Genomic DNA, 24,671 nt, shown 5'->3' on the forward strand with positions numbered 1-24,671 from the left:
ATTATACTTCTTTCTCGTCTTTATCCATGTGTAGTTATACTGTTGTAAACATGGCATATAAACTAGCTGTTGTTGGAGCTTTATCAATTCACATCAAGACTTGAAAATGGCTGCATATTTTTGTACAGTTATTCAAATGGCCCACTTGGTTGCACAATAGATATTGTGTGGAGGCATATCTTATTTAATCACTCCTCTCTTATGTAACCATTAAGCTTTATTTACTTTTTAGCTACTAGGCTATGCTCTGATGTGCATTTTTTAATGCACGTGTAGCTTTGCATTTGTTGCCACAGGAGTAGAAGCATAGGTGCAGTGTCACCTTGACGGCTTTTGGGGTAGCCTGTTAGGTTGCTTCTAAGGGACAATAGGAATAGCTTTGGAAAAATGGGCATTGTTGTCCAAGCTCAATAAATTTCAATTTTACTTTATTGTTCAGTCATTGAGCCCTCCCTTAAGTTATAATAACTCCATAATTTTGTCTAAAAGTTCATGCTTATTTTTAAATAATTTAAGAGAGAGCAATGCATATTAGAAGCAATAACAAGTCACTGGGTAGATGTTCCAAATTCCCTGGGGGTGCTATGGCAGGGGAAGCAAAAACCTCAACCTGAGCTCCAATCTAGTAACACCTCAAACTTGGCTTTACTTTCCATCCTCAGATTTCTAAAGGAAGGCCTGCTTCTTATGCATTGAATTGAAATTCTAGAGAATCTGGAATTCTCTCTATTTCTTTCTTTCTCTCTTGCTTTTATCCCTATACTATTAAGCCCACATGGTACCTGTGAACCATTTGCAGTTTCCATGACTTTCCCACATACACCATTGCTCCTAGCCAAGTGCACCTTATGCAACTACTTCCATCCTTATGTGGAACTAGTCAAGAGGAGCTAAATTCTTGATCCCAGTTATCGCTATGTGTGAGATCTTTTAGAAAAAAGAAAGGTTCAATGAGATATTATCTCATGTCTTGATTTGCAAGCTGGCAGCTGCATTTCAGAAAGTCCAAATCCCAACTGCCCCCTCAGAGCAGCTTGACTTCCCATATTTACCTGTCTTGCCAGGAGGTAAGCTGATGCTGACCATATTTGCAGGGACAGATGGGGCTGGTGTGGTGGGAGAGGGAGGAGAGGATTTCACTGGAGGTGGGGTATGGGAAAGATCAATTGGGGGCAGAGGAGAAGAGGAAGTTCCAGACTGGTGTGTGATCTTGATGACAGAACTGGAAGCTAGGGGAGAAGAAGGCTGGGGAGATGGAAGCCGACTCTCCTGCGTCACAGAGGGAGTGTTCTGGGTCACAGGGGTATGATCAAGTGGTTCAGCCAAAGAGAAGTCACTGACGATGTGGGAAATATTGGTGGCCTGAGGTGCAACTGGCATGGGCTTACTGGAAGAAGATAATGGTGGGCCATGTGGCTGATCAACAAGGCAGTCAATGGGATCCTGCAAATCACTAAAGGAACAAAAAACAGATATATTTGAGACATCAATAAGCTATAGAAGGGTGACTCTCCCCCCACACCCTGGGACCACTAACTTGAAATGTTTTCACTCTAGGACTGGCCACTTGTCTAGGACCAACCACTTGCAGTCTGCATTTTACCCTCTCTGTGATCCTGCCCCATTCCATCATTTATTTTTGGGAAGAGAAATTAGCACTCATTTAAAACCCTCAGTTTCTGGTCCACTGGTTTACTGTAGCTCTAGAGCTCTATGTCATACCATCCATCATTCCGTTGAGGGTATCTTGTAACATTCTCTGTATTCTTGGCTGAAGGAAATGCTGAATGTCCCATGACCCAAGTGGTTTCATTACATTAGAAATCTGTCCTGATTTCATAATACTATAGCAAGGTATAGTGGTAACTGATAGGCAAAGTAGGCATGGGTGAATCTAGTTGATCAGGAGAAAGCACCAGGACACAGATAAAACTCCAGGGGAATGGAGTTTTTTAGCAAAGGAACACATGGGACAGATTCCTTTCCGGGCAGGAAAAATGTCTGCCCGGGTCGTGATCTGGGGTCTTTTAAAGGGGGAAGCTTCTGGAGGGTGCAGAAGGTGGGAAGATTTTTTTTTTAAAAGTTAGGTGGCGGGGGGGCAGGACTGTTAAAACGTGCCCCCTTTAGCGATCAAAGAGGAAGCCTGTTGTGTTGGCCAAACAGTGGAGAAAAGTCTGCTTCTCTTGACTTCAAATACCAGGGTGCTTATTAACTTGGTTCCCTTTTCTCAGGGGCTTGCGAGTTCCCTGAGGCCCTGTTGGTGAGGGGGCAGGGCTATATGAACCTTAACAGTAACTAGCACATGGTAAGTGATTAAGAAATTTTGATTGGATGAAAAAACAAATCAAGCTGGGGCCAAAGAGATGGTCTCCAGCTGGAAGTTAACCAAACTTTCAATGGTGCTTTAGCTCAGTGGTATTCAACCTTGGCTATACATGAGATCTATTTAGAGAATGCTTAAAAATGCATGTATGCAAACAGTCAATCTTCACTGCCAACTTGACTGGATTTAGAGTCGCCTAGGAGACACTCACAAGTGTGTCTATGATGGTGTTTATAGAGAGGTTTAACTGAAGAAGACAAACCCACTCTGAGTATGGGAAGCACCATCTCATGAGCTGGGATTCTGGACTGACAAAAAAGGGAAAAAGAAGAACGTGATTGAGAATGTCCTCACTGGATGCCAGAAGAAAGTTCTAGTTCCTGTTTCTTTGTTATCTCCTGAGTACCAGCATTCATCTCCCTCTGCATCCTGACTATAGATGCAATGTGACCAGCTTTCCTCACACTTCAGCTATGTGTCTCTCCCTCAATGAGAAGCAGTATGCCTTTTTGGACTTTGAGCCAAAATAAATCACTTCTTAAGTTTCTTCTGTCAAGTATTCTGTCACAACAATGAGAAAAATAATTAAAACAGATACACACACACACACACACACACACACACACACGTGCAGATTTCCATGGCCTCTCCTCAAATCATGTTTTGGGATGTGGTGTGGGGGTCTTCTCAAGTATGTGTATTTTCTAAACTCTCAGGTCTCTTTCCTGGGCATCAAAGGTTGAGCACTCACTATCTGTCTATGTTCTATTTGTCTTGGAAGTTATTAAGGAGAGGAGCAACTACAGCAGACAATGCTATCTCTGACAGACCTAGTTTTAGATAGAGAAAACCAATGAGCATGTGTTGTTAGAGTTTCTCTTGGGCAAGAGAAGGAATGATAATTACATTGAGGAGACTAAGGTAAGTCCAAACTATAAAGAGAAGTGCCAGTAAACTGGGGATATAGGTCAGTTCATACAGTGTTCGCTTATCAGGCTCAAAGCCCTAGGTTTGATCCTAGCACTGTGTAAACTGGGTGTGGTGGTACACAGTTGAATCCTACCACTTGGGAGGTAGAGGCAGGAGGATCTGGACTTCAAGGTCATTGACTACAAAGTTAGTTGAAGACCAGCAAGCTTAAGGCATGAGACCCTGAGACAGAGAAACAGAGACAGCGAGAACTCTGTGGATAATTCTTTGAAAGACAGACAAAGACACACTCCCCATGACAGTGAGATGCTATTCTCTAAATCATATACTATATCAACTGATCTGGTCAAGTTATGGTAAAGGTGCTTTACAAAGTATCTTTAAAATGCATTAAATTGTCTTCAGGTTATATGAAGACTGCAAAAGCCAGACCTCCAGCACTGGCTCCCATTCACTGGGCTCAGCCATCAAAAGGCAGCCTTAGAATCCTGTCACTCATACTAGTCCCTGGCCCTCCATCCACTGTGTCAGGCACCCAAGGAAGTCACAGAGCAGCAGAATATGACAAGGCCAGTACCTAGACTCCCCCACCAGCAGCTGACCTGCAATTTTTGTCATTAAGCATAGGTATCAACGCTCCTTTGAAAGTTATTCCTGGCAGAGATGTAGCCTACAGGCAGTCAAATATATTCACCTTATGTTTAGTACCTGATGAATGCTGATATATGTACAGACCTGAGTTATTATCACCTAAGTCTAAACAGAGCATTTCTAGCACCACAGAAGGCCACTCTGAACATCAGCATGTTTTCAAAGTGCCCCAGATGTCTCTACCACACAGCCAATATTAAGAATCAATATATTTGAAAGAGTCACTGATTATACAGTTCTCGCTCAGTGGTTCTCACACTTGTCTTCACATTAGAATCATCCCATTTGAGGGTTTGTAAAAATCTGGAAGCCTGTTATACAACCCCAGAGCAATCTCTCAGGATAGAAGGCAGGAGTTGGTGTTTTTGAAATCTCCCCAATGATTCCAGCATAAGGCTAGGTCTGAAAACCATTGAACTACTCTATGGTCTAGATCCTTAGTCCTCAAAATGGGGTTCAGGGACCAGCAACACTAGCCTTACCTAGGAACTTGCTAGAAATGCAGAATCTCAGGCTCTTCCCTGATTTACTGCATCACAATCTGCATTTCAAAAGACTCACAGTGCCTGAATGTTTGCAACTGATCTAACTCACTTCCTAATTTACAGAGAGCTAATTCATTTCCCCATTTCACCCAAGACTTTGAAGGGAGAAAAGCACCTGCTCTAGCTAGAATGGAGGCGGCTATGCAGCCTGTAAATGATACAGCAGTAGCCAAACACTGGGTCCAATTCTGCTTTGCTTTCAATGTCCTGTTTCTTCTTATCAGTTCTCTGAATGGACAACCACTAGAGGGTAGCAGGGCTGCCTCAAGAGTGAGGGACTCTGCTCCAATTCTGAAACCTCCAGAAAGTCTATCTTTTAAATGGTTCTTATCCTTTAACTTAATGGAGGATGTTAAACTTAATAATATATGTTCCTCTTTACTTTTCATTGCAAAAAATGGGGGGGGGGAACCAACAAATCAACGTTACAGATCCTTAACTAGAGACTTTTAGCTGTTCTTTGAGCCAAGTTATTTAATATATCCCAGAAATACAGCCCATACAGGCCAGCCAGGGTACATTTGGCCTTCTGTTCCCATATGGGAAGCCTCATATTTTTAAAAGTGTATGTCTTTTTTTTCAAATACAATTGTTCTCTGATTGTAGAAAGATAGACAAAATTCTGCAATGTAAAAGAAGAAGGAAAAGAGGAAAAGGAAGAGGGGAAGTGGTGGTGGTTGAAGAGAAGGAGGAGGAGGAAGAAGAGGAGGAGGGAGAGGAGGAGGAGGAGGAGGAAGAGGAGGAGGAGATAAAACATATATGCAGGTCAATAATGGATAGCCTCTGTAAACATTTTCAGTTATTTCCTTCCTGTACTTTCCTACATAATATTTAATACACCTGTGATCACATTATATTTGATTTCCAGAGTCTTCTATTATTTTGGAGCATCCACTTCCCAGTTTTCCTTCCATAAAGAGATAAGTTGAAGGGAGTGGTTCTCAGCTTTGGTTCCATTAAAACCACCAGAAGGGCTTTTCTGCTCTTTGTTTTGTTTTTGTTTTTGAGACAGGGTCTTATTATATGTAGCCCAGGCTGAAATTCAAAGTACTGTGTAGTTCAGGCTGGCCTTGATCTCAAGTTGAGCCTTCTGTCTCAGCCTCTTAAGAGTAAAGCTTGCATGGTGATTAAATATTATATGTGTATAAAATTCTATTTATATAATTTTATTTATTAATTTTTTACTATTTATTTATTTATTTTGGAGATCAGAAAATTTGTTACATACCACTGCAGTTTTTCTAACTCTTCTGGTGAGGAAGGGCAGGGTATTCTGTTGGAACAGCAGCACTGTTCTGATGTAGACAAAAAGAAAGGAGGAAGAAAGTGAATCGTCAAGAATAAAGCAAAACAGTGTAAATTCATCCACTGGCATCTAGTCAGCTCATCTAGAGATCATATGTAAGGCATACTCTCCTTCACCCAGTAGCAATCAGTCTCCAATAGTTCTCAGTCTAGGGCTGGCCCACCACCCATTTCTCTCCTCCTCTCTGAGCCCCTGTTCAATTGAGTTGGCATGGGTCCTGTGCTCAATGCCACCATTGCCACAAGTTCACATGTGCAAGCTTCCAGTAGCCTGAAAGCCTCTCCTTCCCTGTGTTCATGAACCAGCAGCCCTGGCTCTTACAATCTTTCTGCCCCCTCTTCCAAAATGGTCTTTGAGCCATGGGTGGATAGGGCTCAATATAGGAGTCCTATCCAAGGATACACACTCTGAGTCTCTTATTCTTTAAAACTTGGCCAGTTGAGGCCTTCTGTGTGCATCGTACTCTATTGTATAAGGAAGCTTCACTGGTGAGAGTTGAGAGCTGCATTTTCTCTCTACCCCTTGTTCTGCTGTGTCCCATGAGTCTTAGGTATAGAGGTTCAACTATAGATGTGTCACCTAGGACTGGGCATCTCTCAGATGTTGAAGGACATCTGGGTACAAATGCTTGATTGGATAGGACTTAACATGTGTGGCAGAATGCATGAGATCTGGTGGGGGAATGGGGGACATGGATGGGGGAGGGGGTCTAAAATTTATTAAAGACTGTTGTATGAAATTACAAAAGCTCAAAAAAATGTTAAAACTACAGTATTCAAAAACTACTACTACTCAAAAAAGAATAAAGCAAAACAGAAGTTCAGATCCATCCAGTATATCATTTTTATATTAACAGGCTGTGTTTTTAAAGAGTAATTGTCTAGAACCAGTGATATAATTAATTGGATGTTTATATTGGCAATAATATATATGCATAATAGGTGCAAAAACATTTAATGAGTGAATGATTAACTTTTTGGTTATATGCTTGGATTATCAATAATTCTTCAGCAAATTCCAACAGGAATTAAGAAGCAAACATATCCCAGATGAAATTAGGTTCAGTGAATTAGGCCAGGCATAGAAAGACAAATACTGCATGATCTCACTCACAAGTGGGCTCTACAAAGGTCTAACTCATAGAAACAGAGAATGAAATGGGAGCTACCAGAGGATACAGAGTGGGGAAACAGGGGATGTGTCAGTTAAAAGACACAAAATTCAGTTAAAGAGACCTATTGTGTGACATGGTGACTATAGTTGATAACAATATATTGCATACTTTGAAATTTCTGAGAGTAAATTTTAAATGTCTTCATCACAAAGAGAAAAAATATATAGCTGGGCACCTTAAATCTCAGCACTCACTCAAGAGGCAGAGGCAGGCAGATAATCTGTGAAATCAAGGCCAGCCTGGTCTACATAGCAAGTTCCAGGCCAAGACCAACTGGGGCTACATGGAGACCCTGTCTCAAAAAGGCTAAAATAAATAAAAATAAAAAATGTGAGGTAATGCATATGTTAAATATCCTGATTTAGCTGTTTTACAATGTATATCAAAATATCAATGTCCACATAAATATACATAGCTTTTACTTGTTAATTATATAAGTGGACATATCCTAGGACCAATCCATTGAACACTCTAAACAGAACCCTCCTCTCAATAGAGGTTTTTTAAAGTCATGTTTTTAGATGATATACTGAAACTTTATAAGAAAGCAGGAAAAAATAAACTTTTCAGATATCAAAAGTCACAAGAGAATGAACAATTATAGGTAGAGACAGCTTACCCATTGGCCGAATCTGTACACTTTTCCAGGTAACCATCATGGTACATACATTCATTGTCTCGTTCAGTTTTATTGTGAATGTACAATTTATTGTGCTGTAAAAGAATTACATATAACGAGAATGTTGCTACATTGGACATCTGCTTATATGCCTATAATTGCTTTTTCAAACTTAAGAGTAAGGAAAGAAGAACATTTACAGTGTTCACTTGCAATGTCATCCCAGTAAGCTTGTAAATACTCACCTGTTATAGTCTGGATTTTATCTGAAAAACTTTATCCTAAGAGGCACTTAGGTTCACATTCACAGATGTTTCAGACAAGAGATTCTCTGCCCATACCTGGCTCCTGGTTTGTTGGTTGCTTGCCCACACAATGAACAGACAAGGGTGCAACTTGGTTGCAAAGACTAGCAACTTGACTTCTTTAATCTTGTGCCCCACCTCACCCCTGACTCCCAAAGCTAGCTACTTGCCTGGTGTCCATAGGCATTTTGATTTTCATCATAGAAGCCTTTTTACAAACCAGTCTAGATGAATGTTAAGGTCTCTTAAATCCCAAATCTCTCCAACAATTTAATTTAGATTATCAGATAATTAAGAATTTAAGATGTCCTCTCTATTTCTGATTTGATATAGGTGGGGAAAATATTAATGTTGCAAACTGGAAAGAGGGAAGGGAACTGTATTCGATACTCCTGTGGTGGATAGGGCTCCAGCCCACAATTTCATGGAAGACTGGCCATCATTAGTATCAATGAATAGTTGATGAGTAGAAATTGCCATTTTCTAGGACTCGAGTTCCCATAGAATGTTCAGGATTACCACACCATGAGCCACTGGCTTACGCAGTCAGAACCACCAAAGGACACAACTTAAAATGGGTTTCTATGCAAAACCCCAAATAATTGGACAACCTGACTTCCTCCTGTGTATGCTTTTTCATGTCTCTTTTTTATATTCCAGTTTTCTTTCCCCTTCTTCCTTTCCCAAACTTCTTATTATGGTTCTTCTTTTTCTATCTGGCCTTTACCTTGCTTGACCCATTTTGAGCCATTTCTCAGCCATATTAGTGGCGCCCAGAGGTAAGGACACTGATGATCCAAGAAAATAAGAAGATAAATGTGACAGAGTGATCAATATTTTGAAAAAGTGAAAATATATAAATCCAAAATGTCACTGATACTTATATTAGAGGTAAACCTTTGAATTTATAGTTTAATTAAGATAACTTAATGGTTTATTTCTCATAAATGGAGAAAAGTTATCTATAAAAGAACTAAAAATGGCTTACTTTTGGGCTTCTGCTGTAGCACATACTATGAAATAAGTCTGAAATAAACAAAAGTATATATGTTATTTCAACAGTTGGGACTATCAGAAAAGATGGCCCAGGGCTAAGAGCAGAATTTCAAAACTATGAGACCTAGAAACATTGTATACTCTTACTGGATCCCTAACATATCATGAAACCTATTCAGGCCATACAAGCTCTGCTTTTAGATGCCTCCAGTGTCAGAGAGTTCACTTGTACATAGGGAGCACAATCCCTTGGAGATTTTATTTTAAATATTTCATTTGTTATTTTTATTTTATGTGTATGTGTGTTACCTGCATGTAGATAAGTGCACCCATGTCCTGCAATGCCCACGGAGGACAAAAGAGGCTGTTGGCTCCCCTGGAACTGGGGTTACAGACAGTTGTTACCTGCCATGTGGGTGCTGGGATTCAAACCCAGGTCTTCTGCAAGAGCAGTCAGTGTTCTTAACTGCTGAGCCATCTCTCCAGCCCCAGAGATTTTATTTTTAAAAAACTTTTGGTCTTGCATAAAAGAAAGCCTGCCTTCTTCTAATGCCCAACCATTAATCCTACTTCTGATCATTTGAACAATACAACTAGTCTATTCAGTCTTTTACCATGACAGATTTTGTGAGAATCTGAAAGTATATTGCCCAAGGATGTAGAATTCTATATATTCTCCTGAACAACAATAATTATAAACAAGGTACACGGTATACTATAGTTACCTCACTTAGGGTTTGCAGAGTTTTGTTGAGTTCTGATCGTCTGTTAATAGAATGAGAGAAATTGGCATTATGGAGACCATTAGTGATGTGAAATTTAAAACAAGGTAGGTTTTTTTAAAGCAATTAAATCAAGCATGTGGTATGTACTGCTTACAGTGTTCACTTTGAAGAAACACAGGGTAAAATGAGAGATTGCTATGCGGGGAAAATCAATTATTTATAAGACAAGGAAAACTAACCGGTCAGATCTGGATTGGTCCTCGCTAAGAGGAGGATATAAATTATGGTTGAACAATCATGTTATTCATTAGGCTACTGCAAACCCCAAGGCAACTTCTTTTGGCAGAGAGCCAGAAAAAGAGCTGGCCTGGGGCAAAGATTTCTGAGAAAGGCAAGCCACTCATTCTGGGCCTCTGAATAATTCCTTACTCTGCTTTCAACTGTCACTGCCTGCCTTCTCCAGCACTCCAGCCTTGCCTCTCCCTCCTCCCACTCCCCTGTGGGAAATTCTCTCATTCCTCTCCTCCAATCCTGCTCCAATAATATTTTTATTTCTTCAACTTGGTAGAGCGTCACTGAAGTTAAGATGAAAGAATCTAGTTAAAGAATTCACTCTAAGACAGTGGTTCTCAACAGGGATGTCTCTGCCCACCAGGAGAAATCTGTCTGAAAACATTTTGGGTTGTTACACTAGGGAAGATGCTACCTGCATCTAACAGGTAGATGCTGGCAAATATCCTACAATGCACAGAACAACTTTCCATGGCAGAGCAATATTGGGCTCAAAATGTCAACGGTGCTGAGGTTGAGAAGTCCTGCTGTAAGGAATGGGCAACAGTTCTAGGTGGCTACAAGTAAGATCAGAAAAGAAGAGGATTTGACAGTATTCAGCTAGCTCCTTAAGGTGGCCTTTGTTCAGAAACCACCTTCTTTCTTAGGGTTTCTGTGGCCACAGTCACTCCTCCTGCTCTATACTTAGATTTTTAGACTCTCTCTCTCTCTCTCTCTCTCTCTCTCTCTCTCTCTCTCTGTTTTATGTGTATGCATGTATTATGACCATGTATGCAAGTGCACCCATGTCATGCAATGCCTTTGGAAGACAGAAGAGGGTGTTGGATCCTCTGGAACTGGAGTTATGGATGGTTGATAGCCACCGTGTAGGTGCTGGGATTCGAACCTGGGTCTTCTGCAAGAACAGTGCTCTTAACTGCTGAGCCATCCCTCTAGCCCCTAGACCGTCTTTTAATACCCGATCCATGGTATCTTCATTCTGACTTTTGAACCGTGGAAGCTTTGTGAAAACATGAACAAATGGCACATAATGAGGAATGTCCAGTCTTTAGACTTTGTAACATGACATTGTTATCTACAAAGTGTATGTTTTGAGAACCATGCAAATGAGTTACAAAAAAAATCTCATTATGTTTTAAGTTAGTTTACAATTTTGTGTTAGGCCACATTCATATCTGTCCTCAGCCACATGTGGCCTGCAGGCTATGGGTTGGATACACCTGCACAAACTCCAAACCGGAACCTGTCTACCAATTATGTTAGATAACAAACTGCATTAAAACTGAAATTCCAATTCAGATGGAGCTGCTGTTTGATTTCAGAACACCAGCGAGAACAACTTCAGGAGAATAATAGTTGACCACATGTGACTATAATAAGTTTGCAGAGATGGCAAGAATTGGTTTGCTCTGCGTCCTTTGTATAACGTTTTAAAGCAAACAGCAGATTACTCACTTCTGTTCACTTAGAGACAGGACTCCAACAAGGGTGCCATTAGCTGTATCTTGATTCTGTTGGAGGTAAGAGCTCATTAAGCACACAACATTTTTTTAAACCCCATTCTCTAACAAGAAGTTATTTCTGTTGGCCACTCAAAGAAACTATACCTCAAAGACTGACTCCAAACTCAGTGAAATATTGTCTATCACATGATCAAATTGCAATTACATAGATAATAAGGTGTTTTAATGAGCTAAACAGTATTGGCTGAGCCAGTTTGCCTTTATTTTTTATTAAGTGTTAGAGTCAGCAGCTTGGCTATGCTAACTTCTGTCATTCTTCAGCTCAAGTGTTCCCCCCAAATAATGCTATTACAGTTCTCTTCATGACAGGTTCCAGATTTAAGGGACCCCAGTGTAAAAAGGGAAATTTGGTAGTGTCAGCACCACATTTCTAGCACCTAGCTTTTGGTCTGGCAAACGTAGATGTTTAGGAAATATTCGCTGAATGAATAAGCATGTTTGGATGGGATCCTCTGAATAAATCTAGGTCATGGGAAGGCTGATACCACAGTATTTGAATCCTCTATGTAGAAAACACAATTAGATTTGGAAGACTCTTCTTAGACTCAATACAACTATCATCTATCTATCTATCATCTATCTGTCTGTCTACCTATCTATCTATCTATCTATCTATCATCTATCTATCTATCATCTATTTTTGTTAGGAATTTTTAAAGCAATTTTCAATTTTAGCAGGCAATAGAACTGAATATTACCATTCTTTTTCAGCAACAAACCTAGTAAAAACTAAAATATAATTAATAACAAAATATCATGATTATTATGAATTCAAGCCCTTAGTAAAAAGCTAGAAAATCATTGAGACAGTATATTTAAATTTGGTTGTGAAAGTAAATGCATCAAAAATTACAGATAATATGAACCTTGGCAAATCTTTAAATACAGGAAAATGTACTTTTGAAGATGGAAATTACAACAGTCTTTAAAGCCTACCTTGGTAACATTGTGATCTTCTTCATATTGAAACACTATCTCACCTCGAAGAAACACTAAAAATAAATTTTCAGAGAGAAATTTGAGATGTATATCTTTACAGTTTGAGGATTAATACAATGTATTACAAGGTTCCCAAATTATTTTATAAACAGTTCCATCATATCCTTTATTTTCACCCCCATTTACTCCCTTATCAATTGTTTTACATTGTTTATTGATATAATTTGCAGAAAATATGAACTATAAATTTTATGTAAAAATTCAGAAAGAAGGTTGTCTGCTCTCTAAAATATTTTCATTCCTACCTGCTTTTCATTGAAACTTTGTTTCTCTTATGGGTAATTGGGAGACTATGGCTCCAATGTGAACTTTAAAACATGATCTTTTCTATTTATTATTTTTTATTTTATGTGTATGAATGTATTTCCCTGCATGTATATAGGTATACCCATGTTGTGCAATACCCATGGAGGTCAGAAGAGGGGGTTGAGTCCCCTGGAACTGGAGTTATGAATGTTTGTTAGCTGCCATGTGGGTGCTGAGACTCAAACCTGGGTCCTTTGCAAGGGCAGTCAGTGCTCTTAACCACTGAGCCATCTCTCCAGCCTCTGAAATATGACCTTTTAAAATTATAGTTGGAGTGACACAGGTAAGTAGAGTATTTCTTAGAAGCTTTATTGAAGTCTATTTATTCTTCATCAGTTAAAAAATTGTCTTTGGGGCTGTAGAGATGGCTCAGCAATTAGGAGCAGAGCACTGGCTGTTCTTGCAGAGGACTGGGGTTCGAATCCCAGCACCTACATGATGGGTAACAACTGTCCATAATTCCAGTTCTAGGGGATCTGATGCCCTCTTCTGTCTTCTGAGAGCACTGCACGACATGGGTGCACTTACATACATGGAGGCATAACACTCATACACATAAAATAAAAATAAGTAAATAAAATTGTCATTAACGTACAATGACCAAATTAGTATCTTTCCCAAGGACATAATTATTTTATGTGTATGAGTGTTTTGCTTGAATATAAGTGCATCACTTGCATGCAGTACCTGTGGAGGCCAGAAGAGGCACTGGATCTCTTGGAACTGGAGCTACAGATGGTTGTTGGCCATCATGTGGGTGCTAGGAACTGAACTTGGGCCCTCTGCAAGAGTAGCCAGTGCTGTTAACTACTGAGCCATCTCTCCAGTCTCTCACAGCTAATTATTTATCTTGAAGCTACACATACTATCTATATGAGTATATACTAAACACTATGTCATATTCTATACAATATACAATGTAAACTATGTACGATACAGGACAAATCTATTATTTAGTTGAATAACTGATTATTGCTTTCATTCTAGAAGCATCAGAAAACCTTACTGTTAAAATGATTACTTTGGGATATATTAAACTCAATTTCCGCCAATTTATGTCATGCAGGGTATTTCTAGGGGCTTTGATTCTATCTGGAAACAAAATAGATATTCTGGGACAGAGGCACATGGTGTACACACCTTCATTTGGGTATCAAAAACTAGTCTTTTGAATAATCAGGCAAGGATGTAATATAAAATAGAACAGACTCTGGCCAATATTTTGGTGATAGTTAAGTAAGGTTTCATGGACTAAATAGCCTGTTTTGGCTACTGCCATGAGAGCCTAAAAATAGCCATAGATAATCAGTAAATGGGCACAGTTATGTGGCAATAAACTTTATTTGGACCCTGGACTATAGTTTGTTTGACCCCTGAGCTACAGGACTGGAAGCCTTTTGAACTTTTCTTTTATTGCCTCCTCCAAACACAACTGACTCCAGTAGCCAATGGTCCATTTTCATATACAATGACTCACAAAGCCACTTGACCTATGATTAATATGATCAACTTCACTAAGTCTTCTGAGAATCTCCACTTTTGCATATTGATACTGAAATTTCAATTAATATAGCCTATAAAGGAAAAATACTTTATATCTAAACAGAATTATCCACTTTAAAAAAATCTCAAGCAGGGGCCAGAGAGATGGCTTAGCAGATAACAGCGTTGGCAGCTCTTGTTGAGGACCCAGGTTCAGTTCCCAGCTCCCACATGGCAGCTAACAACCGTCTGTAACTTCAGTGTCAGAGGATCTGACCCCCTTCTTCTGACCTCCACAGGCGCTGCACGACATGAGTGCACTTACATAAATGCAGGCAATACACTCATACACATAAAATAAAATAAAAACTCTTAAGCATTTGGAAGCTTATTTAGATTCTCTCTGTACATGCATGGCAACTTCTTCCCCTCAAATTATGTTTTTAAGATTTAAAAAACTTTTAAAATTATGTATATATGTATGTGTTTGTGTGAAGGTATGTCACATATGTGTGGTTGCCCATGAGGTCAAGAGATAGCATCTGTTCCCCTGGAGTGGGAATTGCAGGCAGGGTGTGAGCCCTCTGATGTTGGTGCTGGCTACAAAATTCTGGTCTTCTAGAAGAGCAGCAAGTGTTTAACTGCTCAGCCATTTCTCCAGCACCTCTCCCACATATTCTTGTAGAGTATATGAGGAGTATGATAAATGTGCTGGGAGCACAGCAGTTTTGGTTGCACAGAACAACCAAAAGCCTATCATTTTTTGACCCATAGCCTAATTCTTCCTGGCTAGAGAGGTCCCAGCTTATTGACAGACCTCCACGTCCTTTAATGGATCCAGATTGGAAACCTGTAAGAAGCAAAGGTTTCTAGTTTCTGGCAGGGTATCATGGGATTCATGGGATTTCTGGTGCCTGGTTCCCTGAAGAAGTTGTTTTCACCAGTCACTAAAACAAATGGTCAATGCAGTCACTTAATTGGGGGAAAACATTACTTCAACTAGCTTTCTGGCATCTGTTATTCAAGATGACCATTTTTTGACTACATGTTTGATTTTCAGTTATCAAATATCAAGATGACTATTTTTTGACTATGTGTTTGATTTTCAGTTATCAAATATCATTTAGACACAACACAGAAGTAGACATTAGTCACAGCCCCAATCATGGATGATGCTTCCAAATAATGACATTATAGGGTTATAGTAAAGAGAAGCTACTAGAAGGGAGAAAGAAGGGTGTAATAAAAAAGGAGATGAAGTCATACGATGTATGAAAATAAAATGTATCCAGGAAGTTTTTGTGATGGCACAGATCGAACTCAGGGCCTTGCACAAGTTAGGCAAATACTCTACCACTGAGTCACATCCCTCAAGAAGCTAATATTTCCTTCTCCCTAGAACATAACAGCAGAAAGCACACATGAGCAAATCTCACATTCACACAGCAGGAAATGTTTGTGAAACATTCTTTAAATGGGAAGTTTTCTTGTTTTCTAACCTATCCAATCTTATCTTACTTGAAATTTTACCCATATTTTTCAAAGAAATTTCAACACTATAAAAGGAACAACATAAAAGGTAAAAATTCCTATGATGATTATTGCAAGACTTTATATCCTAAAATACCTCTTTATCTTCCTCCTCTCTCTACCCATGATCTCCAACCCAGTTCTGACCTGCCACACCATATTTTTCTGTTTTTCACATTTGCTTTCGTTGCTTTTAATAAGGAAGAGTCAAGAGAGCCAAATCAATGGGAGAAAAGAGGTTGTTTCATTCCTCTGGCCCATGGCAGAAGGAAAAATGTTCCTATTTCAAAAATAGCATATTCTCAAGAGGTTTCCATTTCGATTAAAAAAAGAAAACAGCAGACAGTCTAAGAGATGGCAAAATATTATGGACACTAATGGAATCATCATTTAATTAAAGTTGGTATACATGAGGGTTCAGCATTCTATAAGTCTGGATTGTTTTATTCTTAGCAAAGAACAATACCCTGTTTCTAAGCTTCAGGTCCTAAGGAAAAGCTTGAGGGATATATATATATATACACACACGTGTGTGTATGTGTGTATATAGTAACTTCTAATAATAATAATTTTATTATTAATTATAGGCATGGATTAGTTCTATGGGTACTAATTATGGATTTTAAAATAGAGTGAAAAATTGTTGTAGAATGCCATGCCTCATGTTCAGCTCATTGTCTCTGACTGGATAACAAAAAAGTTTTAGCCAGTTTTAAAAGTTGCCTTTTTTCGTTAGGGGCTCATGGTATCCAGGTAGTATGAAAAGAGGCAAGTCAAAAAGGCATACACACGCACAACAGAAGACAAACAAACAATTTTTCTCTATGGAGCAAATGTATCTGGTAATATGTAATGTACAGTAGAACTGACCTGAGTCATTGCAAATAGATGACAAATTGCAGATATTTCTCTGGGGTTTGACTCCTGGAAAAAAGAAGAAACCCAACTGGTTATGCATGTTAATACCTGTGCTTGTACACTACACTTTCAGGAAAATTTACAAACGAAGGCATCAAATGAAGACTAAATATCTTGAAAGGCTGGCTAAAATTGGCTGGATGAATTCCACAAAGACTAAAGGAATAGGTTTTCATTCAAATGAGCAGCTATGGAATGTGACTCTGTTCTTCAGTATATCATTGCCTGACCCTCAACTCTTCTCTGAAGTTTCTTTGTCCCATTTCCAATTAATTCCTTTTCTGTCCGATATACCGAGAGTACCACAGAAACAAATCATATGTAGAGATTTTTACTGGGCTAGCTCTGAATCATAGAGCCTCCTTCCTTTCCTAGGTAGGAGAGTCCTAGAAGACTCTACTGTTGGTCTTAGCTCTTATGCAAATGCATGCATGAAATAACAGTACTGCCATGCACAAAAGTTAAAAATTCAAACTGTATTTGCTGAGTACTTACTCTATTTTCTAGATTTTGAGAGATTATACATATAAATCCTGCCCTCAAGGAGCTTACACTCTGGTGGGTGATATCAACCCAGAAATAAAAAGGTTAGTGATGGCCAGGATACCAGACCATACAGGCAGAAAAGGGAGGCAGAGATGAATGGGAGATGAAATGAACCATATTAGAACAACAACAAAAACCAACTAACTTTATACAGATTAATCTGAGAAACGCTTTCTCCTGTGAAAGGAGATGTGTGTCTCTGGTTTTATTTTTATTTGAAAAGAGCTCAAAGTTTACTTCTCTAAGAATCTTCTCTTCATTAACTGCATCCTTTTGGTGACAAGAAATCCGTAGAAAATGGGGAGTAGGGAAGGCACATGCTGAAAGGTACTAAATAAACTGTCAAGGGTAAAAGGTTATTATATTAAGCAATATGTTGGTGTCCCTCTTAGGACTTCTTGGACTGGAATTATATATGCAATACCCAAATGTGAGTTTATTTCCATTGCATATCATGAGCTTGTTTCTATGAGAAACTAGTTTGGATGCAAACCAAAATTATAATTTGATTTCGTGTATGTGATGTTGTTTCTGTCAGAATGATTTATAGGTGTATGCATGTCATGCTTCAGCTAAAAGTTTAGATTCTGGGGCTGGAGAGATGGCTCAGCGGTTAAGAACACTGGTTGTTCTTGCAGAAGACCCAGGTTTGAATCCCAGCACCCACATGGCAGCTAACAACTGTCCATAACTCCAGCCCCAGGGGATCTGACAACCTCTTCTTATCTCCGCGGGCATTGCACGACACGGGTGCACTTACCTACGTGCAGGCAATACATGCATACACATAAAACAAAAATAAATAAATAAATAAAAATAAAAAAGTTTAGATTCTGTGAACCAACTGAATTCCAACACCTAAATTACCTGACATGTGGACTTCTATGTTATTCCACAGCAGTGCTACCCACACCAAAAAAGGAAGACTGCATTTCAAATGTATTTACTTACAGATATAAGTCATTATAATATGGATGCAATACAAATATTATAAATATATAGATGATGGGTAGGAATGCTTTCAAGGGTTTTTAAACCACTGGTCCATTGTTTGCTAAGCTTGTCTCTAATTTTTCTCATTTTTCTTCATATTTGACCTGTACTCCCATTTCCAGTGATGTGTATATTTTTTTGCTGCTCTTTCATACTAAAAAATCCCATTTCTAGGCTATTATCTATAATTCCCAACCTTCCCCTAATAAGTGGCCACAGATTAGTCTTTAAGACTTGAATGAAAAATATTTTTCTGATAGTAAATATTTTAGGTTTTGTGGGTCAGGTGGTCTCTGTTGGAACTACTCTACTCAACTCTGTACCAGAAAAGTAGTCATAGAAAATATTTAAATAAATGGGGATGGCAGTGTTCAAATAAAATTTTATTTACAAAGTTGGGCGTGGTGGTGCACGCCTTTAATCCCAGTACTGGGGAGGCAAAGGCAGATGGATATCTGTGAGTTCAAGGCCAGCTTGGTCTACATAGTGAGTTCTAGGCCAGCTGGGGCTACAAGGAGATCTGTTTCAAAAGACCCCAATAATTATTTACAAAAACAGATGGTAATCCAGATCTGGCCCATTGAAATTAATGAAAAGCCATTGTTAAACATGTCTTGTGTGCCTGCTCTTGCACTAGGTACTTAAAAGCATGTCACTTCTTCAGTTAAAGAAGTTCAAGATTTAATCCTTTAGTTCTTTTGTTGATAAGAACTTCTGTTAACAAGTTCTTTTGCTATCTTAACTATGCTAGAAATACTTGTGGGGTCAGGGATGTAGTTTGGTGGTAGAGCATCAGCTTAGCATGTGAGAGCATCTGGGTTCAATCCTCATTCCCAAACAAAACTACTGATAGAATCCTTGACTCTATCTGTATGTAGTTCATGTCAGTGACCTGTTTGCTTTGTCTTTCCCTTAAACTAGAAGATTCTTGAGAGTAGACAGTTGTGTCTGATCATTATTATACAGACCAAAACACTTAGTATAATTTCAAGTACTCAGCACATATATATCTATTCATTAAGAACAGATTTTAATTTTTAAATGAAAAAAGAGAAAGAAATAATAAATACCAGCCATTTAATTTTACTTCAGTTATAAAAAGAAAGTCTTGATATTGATAATAAGTCATACCTGATGCATTGAAGGTTTTTACTATAGTGATTTTAGCTTTTTCTGCAAAGAAGCAATTTAAATATTAGAGCAGAATTGTCGGTTTTTTGTAAAAAAACAATTTGCCATGAGTATAGTTTTTTTTTTAATGAAGTGCCAAGAAAATCACACTGTTGACATCTGGAAGACACCATTGGTCATATCAGTAGCAGAATGAATGGGAATCTCTCATTCACAGAACATGCAGCATTGGCCTAGGGTGGGTCTGAGAGTTGGAGTCTAATGTTTACCTAGTTAGATCACACCCATTACACATTCCATTGCTTGTGTAATTCTACTTTAATTTCCAGGCACTGCTGCTAGACCAACAAATGTGAATTCATACTTCACAAAGGTAGAACTAAGTCATAAGCAGGATCTTCAGATGACAGGTTGAGAAAAACAGATGATTCAGAATACAAATCAGTGTGAATCACTACTCATGGGATCTAAAATATTGCTACTATAGTCTTATATCAAACATTCTGACATCTTTAGGGGTCAATACAATACTATCATAGTTGTACTGGCAGATAAAACTGTTCTCAGAGAAGTAAAGCCCATCCAACAACTGTTAGATAACAAGCTCACAGTACAACCAGGACTGTTCAAGTTAGGGACTCTCAGACAGCTACTAATATGTTCTGTAAAAGCAAACCTTAGGAATATCTTTCCAAAGCAATTTGGAGGCAAAGTCCCTGGTCCATCCCACAGATGATGGAGAATCAGGTTCAGAAATCCTTGCTGTAAGGATTGCCCCATTCAGGGCACAGATTTGTAAAGCAATTTTGTCTCCTAAGGCAGATGGGCAAATTCTGAAGCAAAGACTATTCTTAGAGCTTGGCGACACAATGAAGAACAACGATATTATATGGATATTTTCAGAAACCTTTGTGTGTGTTACCGATGAATTCATTTCAGTGTATGATTCATGGGCAATGGTTGGTGGTAATTATAGAGGTGGATACCATTTTGCATTATCATTAACAATCCTTTAAATATATTATTTCGTTTGACTTGCTATTTTCCTTTCCATAGTAAACAAAACACAATTGTGAAATGAACTTTTGGTTGTAGGACTTAAAACCAGAAAAATATTAAACTTCACTAATAAGAATGAAAAATAAAACCTAAGGAATTGAGAGCAAGGTTTGTTAATATGCAATGCAGTCTCAGCAAATGTATAGTGACAGCCATTTTCATTCACTGCTGGTAGGACTGTTGCTGAATATAATTTTCCTAGATAGTTATGGGGCAGCAGGTATGAAGGGCCTTAAAATAGTCATATTGCTGACCCATTATATCCAGTCCTAGGAATGTACCCTACAGAAATCAACAATAAATTCAAAGATGGCATTCAGGATGGCATCAGGATGTTCTTTGCAACAACTTCTATTAAAAATACAAACAATTTTAATGTTCAACATATGGTGTACAATGGATTATCATCAAGTCATTGATAGCAAGGGAGCCTGGGAAATACTTATAATTTAATATTAAGTCTGAAGAGAAAGATATAAAATCTATATAAATTATGACCATTTTGAAAAAGATATAGACATAGTATATATACATAAATACATGTATATATGATACCAGATGAAAATATACCAATTTATTAACAGTAATAATTTTGGTAAAGTAACATTAAAGATGATTTATATTTTCTTCTTTGTATTTCCCTATATTCTCCATTTTATGAGCTCAAATGTATTGTTATATTATACAGAAAATAACAAACGTTATTTTAAATAGAGAACTATGGCCATAATAGTTAGGAAGTTTAGGAATGTGGTAACAATAGAATGATAGCTTGGTGACACAGTCAAAAGCAAAATAAATCAATAGTGAACACAAAGGAAAGTATGCAAAGAAACAAAAGAATATTGTTTCTTTTCTACCCCAATAGATAACATGTATGAGAAACTTAAGAAGCCACAGAAGACAAGTTATGACATTTGGAAATAATGTGATATTACCTGTTTTGTTTAAAGTAGATAATACTTCTGAAGTAGCATCTGAATGAATAAAAAATAATGCAATTACTGGCATGGTTAATAAATGTGAGTCTTCCCAGAGTCCTTAAACACTTCACTTTTCCCTTCTAGAAGTTAGAGAGTTTTGCAAGAGCTAGCTGGTACTAGTGAATGCACTGTCTAACCCATCCCTTCTCCACGACCAATTCTCCAGTCCCATAAATAACTGTTGAGCACACATTCATTCTTTCAAGATGTGCTTCCTGAATGCTATTTATGTGCATAACACATAGCAGCACTTTTTAATATTTATTAGAATTAAATATACTCATTCGTATTATTTAATATTTTGTTCCATCATGGAAGAAGGGACCAAAAAATTGTAAGAGCCAGAGTTTGGAGAGGATAGGAAGGAAATACTATCTTCTGGACATGACAGGACTGCTGTACTTATAAACTCACAGCTGCTGTAGTTGCCTCCACAAGACCTGCACAAAATCAAAACAGCCAAAATTCCATCACGGATGGGGAAGAGGTTCACAGGCTCCTAGCTGAGTAGCCATTGACAGTTGATGGTTTCTAGGGGTGGGAGAGTCCATTTTCTTTTACAAATATTTATTTTTTATTTTTATTTTATGTGTATGAGTGTATTGCTTGCAAGCGTGTAAGTGCACCTGTGCTGTGCAATGCCATGGGTGTCAGATCCCTTGGAACTGGAGTTTCAGACAGTTGTTAGCTGCCATGTGGGTGCTGGGAACTGAACCCTGCTCCTCTGGAAGATTAGCCAGTGCTGTTAACTACTGAGCCATCTCTGTAGTCCCAAGAGTGTTCTTTAAGGGTGTGGCCTTGGTAGGTCCACCATGCTCTAGTGGGTAGCCCTATACCCATGAGTATATGGGGAGCATAAATTAGATTCAATGGGTTATTAAAAAGTAGAGGATATGAAGTTGGGAGGGGAGGGGTTGGGAAGGTGGGATGGATCTGGGAGGAATTAGGGGTAGGAGTAGGGTGAATATGAACAAATTATATATTATGAAATTCTCAAAGAATTAATAAAAATACTTTAAAAAGAAGAAATATTCTGTTCCCTTTCCCTCTGTGTTAGTGAGAAGTCCCTATTGGATATAAACTTTCTAACACGAATAACAACTTTAATTGTCCTGAAGATGGTTAGTACATCTTTACCAGTGATACATTCTTTTTTGTTGTTGTTGTTGTTGTTGTTGTTGTTGTTTTATCTCGTTTTGTTTTTTGAGACAGGATCTCACTATATAGCCCCAGCTGGCCTGGATCTCATTATACAGACCATCTCAGGTTGGCCTCAATCTCACAATTGCCTCTGCCTCCTAAGTGCTGGAATTAAAGGCATCCACCACTAGCCATAGTACCTTTCTTATAAATGAAATTTAAATAATTCTAGTTTAATATCAGAGTTCTTAAACATTACCAACTTTTAGGAAATTTTCACTTTGATCATATTGATATAAAATACAATTAAAAATGTTGTATTGGTATTTCTTTAAAAAGCATTCTAGAATTTATTATCATAGATGAAATTTTAGGGAAAAGGGCATAAGCCAGGCATAGTGGCACATGCCTAGAATCCTGACACTCAGGAGGCTGAGGCTGGGCCTCATGAGTTTGAGGCCAGCCTGGGATACATAGTGAGAACTCACCTCAAAAAACAAACCAGCAAACAACTAAACAAACATCATACATTATCACACTTAAAATATGTCTATATATACTACCACACACATCCACAACATAATAAAGTGCTGCCAAAGCTAAACTGGAGATAATCCTTTCATTGTACAAAGAAATTACACATAAAAATGATAACTGTTGGCTTTTCCCATTGGACCAAATATAAATTTAAACCAGATTCAATTGGTGTGAACTACATCTACGATTATTTAGCTTCTTAACTACCAATCACATGGTAGAATTTTATTTTAACTAAGAGATTCTAGAAGGCGTTGGGGTTTGACCATAGTAAGATAAAAGGCCATCTGTTCCCGAAGGGGAGGGGACAGAATGTGTTGCTCTCTACTTGTCTGGGATATAGTGAAATTCTATGTCCTTTTCTCTAAGATGATGAGAAGCCAGTTTTTCGCCCATTTCATGCAATTTGAAAATTGATAAATAGCTGGGCATGGTGGTGTATGCCTTTAATCCCAGCACTTGAGAGGCAGAGGCAGGCGGATCTCTGTGAGTTCAAGGCCAGCCTGGTCTACACAGTGAATTCCAGGACAGCTGGGGCTACAGGGAGACCCTGTCTCAAAAAGATAAAAAAAAATGATAAATATGGGCTGGAGAGATGGCTCAGTGGTTAAGAGCACTGACTATTCCTGCAGAAGACCCAAGTTCGAATCCCAGCACCCACATAGCAAGTAACAACTATCTGTAACTCCAGTTCCAGGGGATCCGACAGCCTCTTCTGTCCTCCGCAGGCATTGCACGACATGGGTGCACTTACCTACATGCAGGCAATACACGTATACATATAAAATAAAAGTAATAAAATATTTAAAATTTGATAAATATTATCTGTAAAAAGGCTGTTCTTGGACACCCTGTGCCTCCACATCCATGCTGAATCATGAAGTCACTAGATGTGCTTTTCACATTTAAACCATCACTCATGTCAAACTTGCTGGCATTGTGTTGGAGAGCAAGAGAAATAGACTACTTAAAATGCAATCAATATTTCTCTTCCTTTCTAGAACAGTTGCAGTGGTAGAGGGATATCTTACTTTCATGATCATAAGAAATTGATCAATTAACCAGAAGGGACATTCTCATACGGTAACAGGTTTTGTCTTTGTTTTTGAGTATTGAATTATATGAGATTACTCAATGGATTCAGAAATTAATTGAGAGATGGAAATCTTCAACACCATTTCTTATATTCATATTGTTATTAATTTCCACTTGCTTCAGAAAAATTCTTACAATTGAGCTTTGTAGCTTTTACCTCTTTTGCCACAAGGAGAAAAACAATACAATGGTATAATTAAAGCAAAAACAACAAATTGAACTACATCTAGGTTTAAAGTTTTTTAAAAATCTTGCCTGGAGTACCATTGTAGTAGGGGACAAGACTGACAATAGATGATTCAGCTGCAGGAGAGAAAAAAAATAAATGAACATTTTGAAACAATTCTATTTTGAGGCAGGGTCTTACTGTGAGGGCCTGACTTGATACAAAGATTAATCAAATTATAAGGAGTCAGAACTTTTGAGATAGAATTATAAAAAGTAGAAAATGTGTTATGAGTCTCATGATCATGAAGCCTGCTACTACCTTTTTGAATATAATGAGAATAAGTTAGGAACTACACCAAAATAAAATCAATGCTGTTTTCTTATTTCTTTCAGTCA

The 24,671-nt window shown here is 38.2% G+C and overlaps 1 protein-coding gene across 5 annotated transcripts in view; it reads right to left on the minus strand.

Annotated features, from left to right (window-relative positions):
• The window catches only part of Adgrg2 (adhesion G protein-coupled receptor G2), a 95,452-nt gene that overhangs the window by 23,197 nt on the left and 47,584 nt on the right, over positions 1-24,671 (minus strand). For 2 of the 5 annotated variants that reach the window (XM_029564788.1, XM_029564784.1), the window contains exons 5-15: positions 24,363-24,410; positions 21,291-21,329; positions 19,294-19,335; positions 16,576-16,629; positions 12,325-12,380; positions 11,321-11,376; positions 9,575-9,614; positions 8,842-8,879; positions 7,549-7,643; positions 5,678-5,744; positions 1,053-1,453 (exon numbers count right to left, since the gene is read on the minus strand). In XM_029564788.1, the coding sequence (XP_029420648.1) occupies positions 1,053-1,453; positions 5,678-5,744; positions 7,549-7,643; positions 8,842-8,879; positions 9,575-9,614; positions 11,321-11,376; positions 12,325-12,380; positions 16,576-16,629; positions 19,294-19,335; positions 21,291-21,329; positions 24,363-24,410 (936 nt within the window). The remainder of the gene's footprint in view (positions 1-1,052; positions 1,454-5,677; positions 5,745-7,548; positions 7,644-8,841; positions 8,880-9,574; positions 9,615-11,320; positions 11,377-12,324; positions 12,381-16,575; positions 16,630-19,293; positions 19,336-21,290; positions 21,330-24,362; positions 24,411-24,671) is intronic. The other 3 variants (XM_029564786.1, XM_029564785.1, XM_029564787.1) reach the window with 3 other exon arrangements.

The sequence above is a fragment of the Nannospalax galili genome, unplaced genomic scaffold, assembly GCF_000622305.1.
Source record: "Nannospalax galili isolate Female #2095 unplaced genomic scaffold, S.galili_v1.0 scaffold217, whole genome shotgun sequence".
Lineage (NCBI taxonomy): Eukaryota > Metazoa > Chordata > Mammalia > Rodentia > Spalacidae > Nannospalax > Nannospalax galili.